The sequence below is a fragment of the Heterodontus francisci genome, chromosome 22, assembly GCF_036365525.1.
Source record: "Heterodontus francisci isolate sHetFra1 chromosome 22, sHetFra1.hap1, whole genome shotgun sequence".
In the NCBI taxonomy this organism is placed as follows: domain Eukaryota; kingdom Metazoa; phylum Chordata; class Chondrichthyes; order Heterodontiformes; family Heterodontidae; genus Heterodontus; species Heterodontus francisci.
This window is the reverse complement of record NC_090392.1, coordinates 83,521,208-83,535,758: the sequence shown is the minus strand read 5'-3', so window position 1 is coordinate 83,535,758 and position 14,551 is coordinate 83,521,208. Positions and strand designations below refer to the sequence as shown.

The window sequence follows — 14,551 nt, the reverse complement described above, 5'->3', positions numbered from 1 at the left end:
GCGTAGTTGTAAATAATTGTAATTGCATCATAGTGTAAAGAGTTATGTTATTGATGTTTCTGAAATAAAGGAAATTGGAAACGATTTGTTAGGTTCGAGTTAGTTTAGAAAATTGAAACATTGTGACGAATTGCTTCTGGTAGCACTTTTTAGAAAGGTATGGTTAGAAGATTGAGGTTTATGATGGTGAAATGCAAGCCACGTAAGAACAAGTGAGAATAGAATGACAAATGTATGGTTTTATCCCCTTTCCCTCACCCAGCAACAGGTTTAAATTTCTGTTTCTTTCCATAGGTTGGGATCTGGCACTCAGAGAACAGATTAGTGATGGACAGAAGATTTTATTTTTTAAATGCTTCAGAGAGTTTGTTCAATAAAACTCTTATAGTGACGACAATCTTGGTAAGCAATAGCCATAAACTATACTATTATTGTGTATGTAATCTTTGTACCAGAACCAGAGAGTGAAATGGAGAGGTTCACCTGATACACACCTTCATTGTGCATGAGCACTTGTTCATGGGACTATCTGTAGTTTCGTAGTGTTATTTAGTCATGATCCAAGTAATCTCATTCAGGCCAGGGCTAGAAGTGTAACACTATTTACAAGATATCTGTGGTATTATCACCGAACTATAGTGACAATTTCTTATCATTCTTGTACTATAACAGGATCAACTGGCTATAAAATCAAATTTTGGTCTTTGTAATGCCACAAAAACAGGAACAGTTAGATCATATGGATCATCAACATTTGTGTACTTTGTTAGTTTTCAGTCAGGCTGCCAGATTAACTCTGGGTTTCGCATAAACTGTAACATTAGTGGCTTTGCTGAAAGTATTTCTATGCATTAAATGCCTGACTTTACCATACGGCACAAGCATGTGACTTGATCAATTAGCCCTGTTGCAAAGACTATTCTCAATGCCACAAATGAAGTCTCTTCCCTTGACTGTTTGAAACGTAATGGTATGGTTCTCCTAGCCTGAGCTCAGGATAGCCATTCCCCATGGCCTGGGACCACCTCAGACAACATTCAGTAATGGATTCACTTCTATGTTGTAGTTGTAGCGTATTCTGTACTTTCTTTCAAATGACTCATTTAAAGGCTCGACAAATTTAACTGCTTAGATTGTCAATTTTGTAGCAGGAAATGTAACCAGCACACAGCATGTGATTTGAAACCAATATAATCCATGCAGCGACAATACCTGTGGAAAAAATGAAATATCACAACCAACTCCTTAGTCTATGCATTTTAAAATTGTTCGAGTGAACTGGTATATAAGCAGAGCAAGGTTCAAACAGTTTCACGTCATTCATAACCCTCAACTGTGCAGTTATGCATTGTACAGTTCCTCACTGAAATTACTGCACTGTAATCGTTCCTCACTGAAATTACTGCACTGTAATCGTTAATCAGTGAAATTACTGCACTGTAATCGTTAATCACTGAAATTACTGCACTGTAATCGTTAATCAGTGAAATTACTGCACTGTAATCATTAATCAGTGAAATTACTGCACTGTAATCGTTAATCAGTGAAATTACTGCACTGTAATCGTTAATCACTGAAATTACTGCACTGTAATCGTTAATCAGTGAAATTACTGCACTGTAATCGTTAATCAGTGAAATTACTGCACTGTAGTCGTTAATCACTGAAATTACTGCACTGTAATCGTTAATCAGTGAAATTACTGCACTGTAATCGTTAATCACTGAAATTACTGCACTGTAATCGTTAATCAGTGAAATTACTGCACTGTAATCGTTCCTCACTGAAATTACTGCACTGTAATCGTTAATCAGTGAAATTACTGCACTGTAATCATTAATCAGTGAAATTACTGCACTGTAATCGTTAATCAGTGAAATTACTGCACTGTAATCATTAATCAGTGAAATTACTGCACTGTAATCGTTAATCACTGAAATTACTGCACTGTAATCGTTAATCAGTGAAATTACTGCACTGTAATCATTAATCAGTGAAATTACTGCACTGTAATCGTTAATCACTGAAATTACTGCACTGTAATCGTTAATCAGTGAAATTACTGCACTGTAATCGTTAATCACTGAAATTACTGCACTGTAATCGTTAATCAGTGAAATTACTGCATTAATAAGGATAGTTATGGTAAAATGGACAGGAGCATGGCAGATTGGAGCTCATTGCAGGGAAGTGTGAAGCTTGGGAGGACTAATACAGAAAGACAGCTTACTATGAATGACACGATTCTGAAAAGTGTAGGTGGTCAGAGAGACCTTGGTGCCCATATACACACATCCTTACATGTAGCAGGACAAGTTTATAATGTGGTTTAAAAAGCATATGGTTTACTTGGGTTTATAAATAGAAGAATAGAATATGAAAGCGAAGCGATCATACTAGAACTTTATAAATCACTGGTTAGGCCTCAGCTGCAGTATTGTGGACAATTCTGCACATCACACTTCAAGAAAGATGTAAAGGCCTTAGAAAGGATACAGAGGAGGTCAAGAGGTGACCAATGGAGGTTTTCAAAATGGAGATGTTTTGCTAGAGTTAGTAGAGAAAACCTATTCCCTCTGGCAAGTGGGTCAATAACCAGAGATCATAGATTCGAAATCATTAGCAAAAGACCAAGAGGGAAGATGAGGAGAATTTTATTTCACTCAGACAGCTCAGGAGCGTTCTACCTGAAAAACTGGTGGAAGCTGATTCCATAAATAATTTTAAAAGGAATTTGGAAAGGTACTTGAGGATGAGAAATTTACAGGGCAGACAAAAAGCAGGGATGTGGAACTAAGCATGACTGCTGACTCTTTGAAGAGCACAGACATGATGGGCCAAATGGCTGCCTTCTGTACTGTAAGTTTCTATGACTGTAATCATTAATCAATGAGGTTATTGCACTGTAGTCATGCTTATTCAGTTGTTATGCTGATTGCATTTAACTGTCCCTCACTTTTGGCAGTTGTCAAAGCTCTTACTATTAGGTAAGTAGTCCTTTATTGATTCTTTAGTTTGCTGGCAAGTCAAGTACATTCTAAAATGATACAATATATTTTGTGTCAAGTTAGACATTGAAATTTTGATACTGAAACATATATCATCATGTTAATATGAATACTCCAGGGCTGCAGAGATCAAGTGGGGGAGTGGGACTGACTGGATAGCGCTGTGGAGAGCCAGCATGGACTCAATGAGCCGAATGGCCTCCTTATGTGCTGTATATCATTGTATGACTCTGTAAGGAAATTGGTTTTGGATCAGTTCTGTTTGATTTCTCCTCATTCCTGGAGGCATTCGATTTTGTAATAGGGTGACCATCAGAAGTGCCTGTCCAAAATATTAATATATTTAAATGAAGTCATTTTTATTCGATAAGGGTATCAAGGGATCGGGATCAAAGGTGGGTGAATAGAATTGAGATACACAGCAGCTATGATCTAATTGGATGGTGAAACAAGCTCAATGAGCTAAATGGTAGCCTCCTGCGCCTATGTTTATTAAGACTTTGATGCAGTTTAGAACAGTTTCTGCTAGGATTTGCCCAGTCTGAAAGGACATTAAAACCATAGACAGCCTACATGGCAGACTGCTGCCAGGAGAGGAAAACTGTAATTATAAGGCAGGATTGCGATACTGTGCTATTCTTACTGGTGTTAAGAAGGTTAAGAGATTTAATGAAAATTTTTGAAGTTATGAAGGGCAAATGAGTGAATTGGGGGTCAGTGATGAGATTACATTTAACTAAAATTGTCAATAAGAGCGAGGAGAGATGTTAAATTTCTTTATGCAGAGTTGTTTGAAGCAGGTAATACCTTGCCACAAATGCAGCACCTTTTTAAGGGAAAATATATAAATAATTGAAGCAGATTATGGGTACAGGACTATATGCAGAGTGCAGAGCAGTGGGATTAGTTTGTAGCAAGAGCTTCTACAGACATGATGGACCAAATGGCCTGCATCTGTGCTGCAAACATCCACAGCTCCCTGGTTCAAATCTCCAGCCATGATTTGCTCCTGTTTGGCCAGAAAAATGTTGACTGCCCCTTTTCGTTTCTGAAGGCATTTAAGACTTGCAGCATTATAATTTCTTGCCTCCTGTCAATGCCAAACATATTCATGCCCACAGCTTGCCCATATTAATTACACTGCCTATGTTATGTTAATTATACTGAACGCAGATACTCAGCCAGGTTTTGTGCCTACAGTTTGAGTTGCAAACTTCTTTTGTCCACCAGCTGCAGGACATGTTTTTCATATCCCACCTGACAAATTAATATAAACATTGAGCACCCTCTGATGGCTCATTTCAACTTAATTTTCATAATGATCTCTGGTCCCACGGCCCTTTAAAAGAATGGATTTACTTTGCCAAAACTATTTAATGTTTTCAGTAATATCTACCCCTTAACCATATTCTCTCTGGGCTATTGAGAGAGTCTGCATTTCAATGAATTACCCTGTTTAATTTTGGCCTACGTATGCTGTTCGTAAATAAAGACAAAAATAACACTGTGCTTGCAGCCTTATAATTCTCGATCTCTACTATGGATTATTCATTGAATTATTTTTGACATGTCCACCTTGAAATGTCTACTTCCATCACCTTTCTGTTTTCCATTAACACAACGATCAGGTACACGTGGATAGAATTATACAGCCATAGACTCACAAGCAGGTCCTGCTCCCTTTCTTGTTTGATTTTATTTGTTCCCATTCCATTTTATGGTATTTTATTTTCTTCTTTTTAGGTGTCCTCATTATATACACAGTTCTCTGCTCAGTCAACCTATTCCCAAGCTTCTGCAAATGCTACCCTTGAACTGAGCAATAAAAAGGCAGGCTGGGGAGTAACTGAGCCGTACAGAATGAGAGCAGGTTCGATTCTCAGTCTTTGATAAATGATCTAATTTCAGGCTGGGTGGCAGTTCATTTAAATGAAGGAGGAAGAAGTCGGCAGAATGGAGCTTGGTTCCTCCCTCAATATTAGAAGTATCTATTCTCCACTCAGTACCTCTGCATTATAGCTTCACTGGGATTAGGAACTTGTTATGTGCCAAAAAGTTAACACCTACTGACTGACTTGTAGCAGTTTGTAGACGATTTTTACTGTGCCTTGAGGACATAGCCAACCACTTTGAGATTACATCTTTTCATGAAAACATAGGGTAACAAGACTTCCTTTGATGAGGGGATTTCCATCACAATGATGTATTTCAGTATTATCTATGACTTTGTATCATAAAGATGCTATCACTCTAAGAGAAAATGCAGATTTTTAAATATCAGAATTGGGTACTGCTGCTTTCATTCAATTCAGCCTTTTATTAGCAGGAAATACTTAGCACATTCATCTGATGCTCATCTGTAATTTTATAGGTTTGACCTATTTATTTTATCATATTAACAGGTTAATATGTTTATTAAAATAGCAGTGAGAGGAATGCTGCATTAATGTGTAAAGCATTCGTGCACTAAAATCACAACAGTAAATTCTAAATTTATCTATTGATCTGCTTGTCGTAAATTTTAAGTGAAACTTAGACTTGCTCAATATGTACAACAGCTGAATGCAAATGTATTTTTTCTTTACTGGAGTGTTCTGTGAGGGAGCTTCTGTGCACATACTCCCAGTAATAGCTCGGTGAAAAAGGCATCATATTTTCTTTAGGAAAATCCATACGTGATGCTAAAACCAAACTACCAGGAATTGGAGGGAAATGAACGCTATGAAGGGTTCTGTGTGGATATGCTGAAGGAGCTGTCAGAAATCCTCAGATTTCATTACAAAATCCAACTGGTAGCTGATGGTGTGTATGGGGTGGCAGAGTCCAATGGCACATGGACTGGGATGGTCGGTGAGCTTATTTCAAGGGTAAGTACTGAACAAAAGAAACAACATGACAAATGAATGGAAGATCAGTTTTAGATCAGTTGAGGTTAAGTAACCTTTCTATGCTGCTGAGAATAACATTCCTGCTGAAAATCCTGCAGATTCAGCAATCGATTGTTTCCATTAAACCTTGTAACTGGAGGTCTCACTCAGAGGAACAGCAGTGATTTTCCTTTTGTTTTACTTGACAATACTTGTTCATCTTTTATTGGTGAATTTAGTATTCATCAAGATGAGGGATGTTAGTGCTGGGAAATGAAACACGTGTCCATTTCAAGTTTCCACTGTTGAGCATCAAACACCCCCACATGAGGCATATAATAGTAAAATGGAGAGTTGAAGTTCTCCACAACTTGCTTTAGTCCCAAGCTCAGAAATGCACCTGTACTACACTAATGTGAATTTTACTTCCTCTGTTCCCTGATTCTCTTCCCTACTCTGTGTTATCACTGAGTATGATTATCAAATCGTGAGTGACAAATTATGGGCAATTTTTGCTCTGGGCTGATGCTAACTGAAACATTTAGCATGGACAAAGACGAGAGTGGTCCTAAAGGAAGAGTGCTAAATTGGGGGAAGGCCAACTATACCAAAATTCAGCAGGAGCTGGGGAATGTAGATTGGGAGCAGCTGTTTGAAGGTAAATCCACATGTGATATGTGGGAGGCTTTTAAAGAGAGGTTGATTAGCGTGCAGGAGAGACATGTTCCTGTGAAAATGAGGGATAGAAATGGCAAGATTAGGGAACCATGGATGACAGGTGAAATTGTGAGACTAGCTAAGAGGAAAAAGGAAGCATACATAAGGTCTAGGCGGCTGATGAAAGACGAAGCTTTGAAAGAATATCGGGAATGTAGGACCAATCTGAAACGAGGAATTAAGAGGGCTAAAAGGGGTCATGAAATATCTTTAGCAAACAGGGTTAAAGAAAATCCCAAAGCCTTTTATTCATATATAAGGAGAAAGAGGGTAACTAGAGAAAGGATTGGCCCACTAAAGGACAAAGGAGGAATGTTATGCTTGGACTCAGAGAAAATGGGTGAGATTCTAAACGAGTACTTTGCATCGGTATTCACCGAGGAGAGGGACATGACGGATGTTGAGGTTAGGAACAGATGTTTGATTACTCGAGGTCAAGTCGGCATAAGGAGGGAGGAAGTGTTGGGTATTCTAAAAGGCATTAAGGTGGACAAGTCCCCAGGTCTGGATGGATCTATCCCAGGTTACTGAGGGAAGCGAGAGAGGAAATAGCTGGGGCCTTAACAGATATCTTTGCAGCATCCTTAAACACGGGTGAGGTCCTGGAGGACTGGAGAATTGCTAATGTTGTCCCCTTGTTTAAGAAGGGTAGCAGGGATAATCCAGGTAATTATAGACTGGTGAGCCTGACGTCAGTGGTAGGGAAGCTGCTGGAGAAATACTGAGGGATAGGATCTATTCCCATTTGGAAGAAAATGGGCTTATCAGTGATAGGCAACATGGTTTTGTGCAGGGAAGGTCATGTCTTACCAACTTAATAGAATTCTTTGAGGAAGTGACAAAGTTGATTGATGAGGGAAGGGCTGTCGATGTCATATACATGGACTTCAGTAAGGCATTTGATAAGGTTCCCCATGGCAGGCTGATGGAGAAAGTGAAGGCGCATGGGGTCCAAGGTGTACTATCTAGATGGATAAAGAACTGGCTGGGCAACAGGAGACAGAGAGTAGCAGTAGAAGGGAGTTTCTCAAAATGGAGACGTGTGACCAGTGGTGTTCCACAGGGATCCGTGCTGGGACCACTGCTGTTTGTGATATACATTAATGATTTGGAGGAAAGTATAGGTGGACTGATTAGCAAGTTTGCAGACGACACTAAGATTGGTGGAGTAGCAGATAGTGAACGGGACTGTCAGAGAATACAGCAGAATATAGATAGATTGGAGAGTTGGGCAGAGAAATGGCAGATGGAGTTCAATCAGGGCAAATGCGAGGTGATGCATTTTGGAAGACCCAATTCAAGAGTGAACTATACAGTAAATGGAAAAGTCCTGGGGAAAATTGATGTCCAGAGAGATTTGGGTGTTCAGGTCCATTGTTCCCTGAAGGTGGCAATGCAGGTCAATAGAGTGGTCAAGAAGGCATACGGCATGCTTTCCTTCATCGGACGGGGTATTGAGTACAAGAGTTGGCAGGTCATGTTACAGTTGTATAGGACTTTGGTTCGGCCACATTTGGAATACTGCGTGCAGTTCTGGTCGCCACATTACCAAAAGGATGTGGATGCTTTGGAGAGGGTGCAGAGGAGGTTCACCAGGATGTTGCCTGGTATGGAGGGCGCTAGCTATGAAGAGAGGTTGAGTAGATTAGGATTATTTTCATTAGAAAGACGGAAGTTGAGGGGGGACCTGATTGAGGTGTACAAAATCATGAGAGGTATAGACAGGTGGATAGCAAGAGGCTTTTTCCCAGAGTGGGGGATTCAATTACTAGAGGGCACGAGTTCAAAGTGAAAGGGGAAAAGTTTAGGGGGGATATGCGTAGAACGTTCTTTACGCAGAAGGTGGTGGGTGCCTGGAACGCGTTGCCAGCGGAGGTGGTAGATGCGGGCACGATGGCGTCTTTTAAGATGTATCTAGACAGATACATGAATGGGCAGGAAGTAAAGAGATACAGACCCTTAGAAAATAGGCGACATGTTTAGATAGAGGATCTGGATCGGCGCAGGCTTGGAGGGCCGAAGGGCCTGTTCCTGTGCTGTAATTTTCTTTGTTCTTTGTTCTATTTCACATAGAGTGAGTGTACCTACACCACATGGACTGCAGCAGTTCAAGAAGGAGGCTCACCACCACTTTCTCAAGGGCAATTAGGGATGAATAATAAATATTGGCCTTGCCAGTGATGTTCACATCCCACAAATGAGTAAAAAACAGTTTTTTATTTTTGAAAATATAGTTACAAGAAATAAATCACAATTTATTGTCAGCAGTATTGTCATCCTTAGTTGTTCTGAGGACTGTAAGAGTCAACTGTAGAGTCAAGCTGGAACCATATGTATGCCAGACCATATGTAGGTCAGGGTGGCCGGGACAGTGTGGTCAGGTCGGGGTGACTAGCTTGGGGGATGACCGGATCTGAGTTGGCTAGGTTGCAGTGACCAGGTCAGAGTTGGCTAGGTTGAGGTGATCGGGTCAGGATTTGCTTGGTTGACTGGGTAAGGGTGCTCGAATCGAGGTAGCTGATGTAGCTGACCACCGGGTTGAAGAGGTCAGGGTGCCTGGATTGGGGTGACAGGTTGGCTGGTTTGGGGTGCCCAGGTGAGGATGGCTGCTGTGCCTGGGTTGAGGTGACCAGTTCCATTCCCTGACCTAGTTTTTACGGTTAAAAGCTTTCAAAGCTACATTTCACACACCAGCAATAAACTACCAGATTTAATTCATTCAGTGTCACAGTTTTCCTTTGTGGGTTTTAAACTTGCATCTCTGAGTAATTAGCCTAGTTCCATTAGCACTGGACTATTGAACCCACAGTGCAATACTGAAATCACATCAACTGTAGAATAGAGCTGGAATCATATGTAGGCAAGACCAGGTCAGGTCGGTGTGACTAGCTTGGGGCATGACCGGATCTGAGTTGGCTAGGTTGAGGTGATCGGGTCAGAGGTGGCTAGGTTGAGGTGACTGGGTCAGGATTTGCTAGGTCAATGCAAATCACAGCAGCCTTTAATATGAAAATTAAGGCAGGATGCATCATAGAAATAACGCTTGGTGTCAATCTCACAGTCAACCCAGGCCCTTTTTGGCACTGCACAGTCCTGGTTCACATCAGTACCACTGCTGACTGCCTCCTATTTGCCTGTTGATTACATTTTGAACACATTGTGAAATCATCTGTTCCAGGTGGCACTTCCATATTATAGATGCTGCTTCCATGTACACATTAAAGCATTTGGATTTTACTGTTTCACAAATATCTATAATTTATTAATGGTAGTTATAAATTTTGAAAATATGTTGCTTGCATGACAGTGCGGACAATATCTGTGTTAAATCTTATTCTCACAATGTATGAGAGTTCTCCATAGTTGCAAAATGCATTATAATGTAACAACCCAGAACTTGCTGAAGTGTGAATGACACTTGCTATTAGTAATGTGCAAATTGGCCAACAACTGGTGGCAAGGAAGGAATAGCACGTGAAATGTGAATTACCACAAGTTGTTGGATGATTTACGTAGCTCTGTCATTAATTTCCTGAAAATAGTTCTTACCCTCCCTGTGAGTTTCCAGAAGTTTCTGCATTTGCACATTAATTGTCCTTTAAATTCGCTACAGAAGGTGAAGTCTTAAAAGTACCCTTTTACAATGTGATCATTGTTAATGGCAGCCAGCCAACCTCGCTGGCCCAGAAAGTAAACAATTAAAAGGATGGAGTCTCATTCCTTCAGGTGGTGTGTGAATTGTTGGCGATTTTTAAAATGCCATTTTAAATGTTGACATTTTTTCATTCTTCTCCTTTTGTCCTTTTTCCTTTCTGTCAATCCTTTCTTTCTTACCCTCTCTTTATTTCTCTTTCTGCATCTGATTTGACATTGAATTTCATCTCCACCTCAGTCCTTCTTAATCATTTAACCCCCTTTGGTTATGGAGGCACACTGTTAGTCCCATCGTTCGCTAAGTTTCCACATGCCCTGTTGCTTTAGCCATGCCATTATTGGTTCACACTTCCAGCAGCTTTATGGCCAAATTTTTTTTAAACCAAATGTGCACGAACAGGTCTAACTAACAGGGCACACTGTTAGATGCCCCACTTCAGTAATATCTGGGCCATTATAATTGAGGGAAAAATCCAATGCAGTTTCTAAACCTAACAGTGAGAGGCTGATGTCACGATGGATAAGCTGACTGATTACAAATTAATTATATCTGATCTCTGATAATTGGTTAAATTGACAAATTTTTATTTTGTAGAAAAATGTTTTGCCATATAAACATGGGTTGAAAATTCAGCCAAAACCCATTTTTCTCCCTCAAATTCCAATTTCCTGCTAAGAGGGAATTAGCTATTAAATCCCACCTGCCAATATGCTTTGAGTTGAACAGTTGTCGGTAAAATGTATTTGTGTGTTGTTCAGTCACCACTGTCCTGTTCTGTCTGTTATACTTGTCATATGTTTACAGAAAGCTGACCTGGCTGTAGCAGGCTTAACCATCACAGCAGAGCGTGAGAAGGTCATCGATTTCTCCAAACCATTTATGACTTTAGGAATTAGTATCTTGTACCGAGTTCAGATGGTAAGAGATCTGTTTCTCTGCAACTCAGTACACAGTAGAAAAAAGCATATCTTTGTGTCAGATTTCTTGTCTTTTCTCTCCTCTGCATGCTGCGCCAGCCTTAGCTCATCATAAGAGTCTTGTCTCTAAGTCAGTTGCCACCTTTCGATTGAGATGTGAAACGGAGGTCCATCTGCCCCATTGGGTGGGTGAAAAAATTAGGTGGCATTGTTCAAAGTAGAGGAGAGCCTCACCAGCATGTTGTCCTCAACGAATCTCACGAAAAAAGATTATCTGGTTATTCATCTCATTGCTGTTCGTGGGATCTTGCTGTGCATAAATTGACTGCAGCATTTCCAAAGATTCTCCCTGCTGCTTTCACATGCGTTCAAGTCCTCTGAAGAAGGAATTTTCCTCCACACAAGATCAGGGGGCAGGTTGTTCAACCTTGCCCGTCTAAGAGCGAAGTCCAAAGTACGGAAAGTCCTAATCAGGGAACTCCTCTTTGCTGACGATGCTGCTTTAACATCTCACACTGAAGAGTGCCTGCAGATTCTCATCGACAGGTTTGCGGCTGCCTGCAATGAATTTGGCCTAACCATCAGCCTCAAGAAAACGAACATCATGGGGCAGGACGTCAGAAATGCTCCATCCATCAATATTGGCGACCACACTCTGGAAGTGGTTCAAGAGTTCACCTACCTAGGCTCAACTATCACCAGTAACCTGTCTCTAGATGCAGAAATCAACAAGCGCATGGGAAAGGCTTCCAATGCTATGCCCAGACTGGCCAAGAGAGTGTGGGAAAATGGCGCACTGACACGGAACACAAAAGTCCGAGTGTATCAGGCCTGTGTCCTCAGTACCTTGCTCTATGGCAGCGAGGCCTGGACAACGTATGTCAGCCAAGAGCGACGTCTCAATTCATTCCATCTTCGCTGCCTCCGGAGAATCCTTGGCATCAGGTGGCAGGACCGTATCTCCAACACATAAGTCCTCGAGGCGGCCAACATCCCCAGCTTATACACACGACTGCGTCAGCGGCTCTTGAGATGGCTTGGCCATGTGAGCCGCATGGAAGATGGCAGGATCCCCAAAGACACTTTGTACAGCGAGCTCGCCACTGGTATCAGACCCACCGGCCATCCATGTCTCCGCTTTAAAGACGTCTGCAAACGCGACATGAAATCCTGTGACATTGATCACAAGTTGTGGGAGTCAGTTGCCAGCATCCGCCAGAGCTGGCGGGCAGCCATAAAGGCGGGGCTAAAGCGTGGCGAGTCAAAGAGACTTAGTAGTTGGCAGGAAAAAAGACAGAAGCGCAAGGGGAGAGCCAACTGTGTAACAGCCCCGACAAATAAATTTCTCTGCAGCACCTGTGGAAGAGCCTGTCACTCTAGAATTGGCCTTTATAGCCACTCCAAGCGCTGCTTCACAAACCACTGACCACCTCCAGGCGCTTATCCATTGTCACTCGAGATAAGGAGGCCAAAGAGAGAGATTTCCAAAGATTACAACAGTGACTGTACTTGAAAAGTACCACATTGACTGTGAAGCAATTTGGGATGCCCTGTGTTTATGAAAGGCACTAAGTAAATACATATTGTATTGAAATGTTTAGGGGGGATATGCGTGGAAAGTTCTTTACGCAGAGGGTGGTGGGTGCCTGGAACGCGTTGCCAGCGGAGGTGGTAGATGCGGGCACGATGGCGTCTTTTAAGATGTATCTAGACAGATACATGAATGGGCAGGAAGAAAAGAGATACAGAACCTTAGAAAATAGGCGACATGTTTAGAGAGAGGATCTGGATCAGCGCAGGCTTGGAGGGCCAAAGGGCCTGTTCCTGTGCTGTAATTATCTTTGTATATCTTTCTTTTTCTTTATTAGAGTACAGTTCCAGTGGTAACCAGGCTAAGGAAAGAGGTGGAAAAATTCCTGAAGTATATACAAGAAAACTTTTTTGATCAGTATGTAAAGTAAAAGGGTAGTCAAAGCAAGGGTGGGGTTGATTTGGGACCAAAAAATGGGTTGTTTTGTAGAGGGAGAGGTCATGGCTATGGTAACTGTGATATTGGCAGTCTCTTCTTTAAGGACATTACTTTTTATGTGTTCATGGCAGACTTTTATGTTCTCTTTTATTTTAACTGCTAATCTATTCTCATATAGTCTCTTTGCCCTTTTTCCTTTTTCAGTTCTCCTCTGTATATTTTGTGTTCACTAAAGAACAGGATGTGCCACTGTCAGAATAAAGGAGGAGGTGGTGGAGAAATTGCATAGGAAGAAAAGAGATGGTACTTAAAAGATTGGCAGATATCCAAGTAGAAAAGTCACCTAGTTCGGAGGGATGCTGAGGTTTCTGAGGGAAGAAAGGATGGGAATTGTGGAGATTCCAGCCGTAGTCTACCAATCCTCCTTAAATATTGGGGTGGTGCCAGAGGACTGGAGGATTGCAAATGTTACACCCCGTTCATAAAAGGGAAAAGTGATAATCCCAGTAAATCTAAAGCCCAGGGAACCCAACTGGCCAGGGTTAAATTTAAAATGGAGACTAAATCTGAGGCACACAACCTCATTATAATATTTAAATGACCAACCTAATTGCTGGGAGTGGTAAAGCCAGACATGGGCAAGTTGGGTCGAGTTAGAGATTTATAATATTTTTACAGAATTGTTAGAGTGCAGAAGAAGGCCATTTGTCCCATCGTGTCTGTAATGGCTGTCTGAATGAGCAATTCACCTAATGCCACTCCCCCGCCTTCTCCCCATTATCCTGCATATTCTTCCTTTTCATATAACTGTCTAATTCCCTTTCGAAGGCCTTGATTGAAACTGCTTCCATCACACTCTCAGGCAATGCATCCATATCCTAACCGCTTGCTGTGTGAAAAAGTTTTTCCTCATGTCGCTTTTGCTTCTTTTGCCAATCACTTTAAATCTGTGCCTCTCATTCTCGATCCTTTCACAAGTGGGAATAGTTTCTCTCTATCTACTCCGTCCAGACCCCTCATGATTTTGAAGACCTCTATCAAATCACCTCTCAGCTTTCTCTTCTCCAAGGAAAACTTTCCCAATCTCTCCAATCTGTCCTCATAACTGAAATTCCTCATCCCTGGAACCATTCTCGTGAATCTTTTCTGTACTCTCTCCAATGCCTTCACGTCTTTCCTCAAGTGCGGCGCCCAGAACAGGATGCAATACCCCAGCTGAGGCTGAACGAGCATCTGATACAAGTTCAACATAACCTCCTTGCTCTTGTGCTCTATGTCCCTATTAATAAGGCCTAGGATACTGTATGCTTTATTAACTGCTTTCTAAACCTGTCCTACCACCTTCAATGACTTATGCACATATACACCCAGGTCTCTCTGCTCCTGCACCCGCTTTAGAGTTGCACCCTTTATGTTAT

The 14,551-nt window shown here is 41.4% G+C and overlaps 1 protein-coding gene across 2 annotated transcripts in view; it reads left to right on the top strand.

Moving 5' to 3' along the window:
- grik4 (glutamate receptor, ionotropic, kainate 4) overlaps window positions 1–14,551 on the top strand; it is a 183,232-nt gene that overhangs the window by 102,717 nt on the left and 65,964 nt on the right. The window contains exons 11-13 of one of the 2 annotated variants that reach the window (XM_068054200.1): window positions 295–402; window positions 5,672–5,875; window positions 11,052–11,165. In XM_068054200.1, the coding sequence (XP_067910301.1) occupies window positions 295–402; window positions 5,672–5,875; window positions 11,052–11,165 (426 nt within the window). The remainder of the gene's footprint in view (window positions 1–294; window positions 403–5,671; window positions 5,876–11,051; window positions 11,166–14,551) is intronic. The other variant, XM_068054201.1, reaches the window with a different exon arrangement.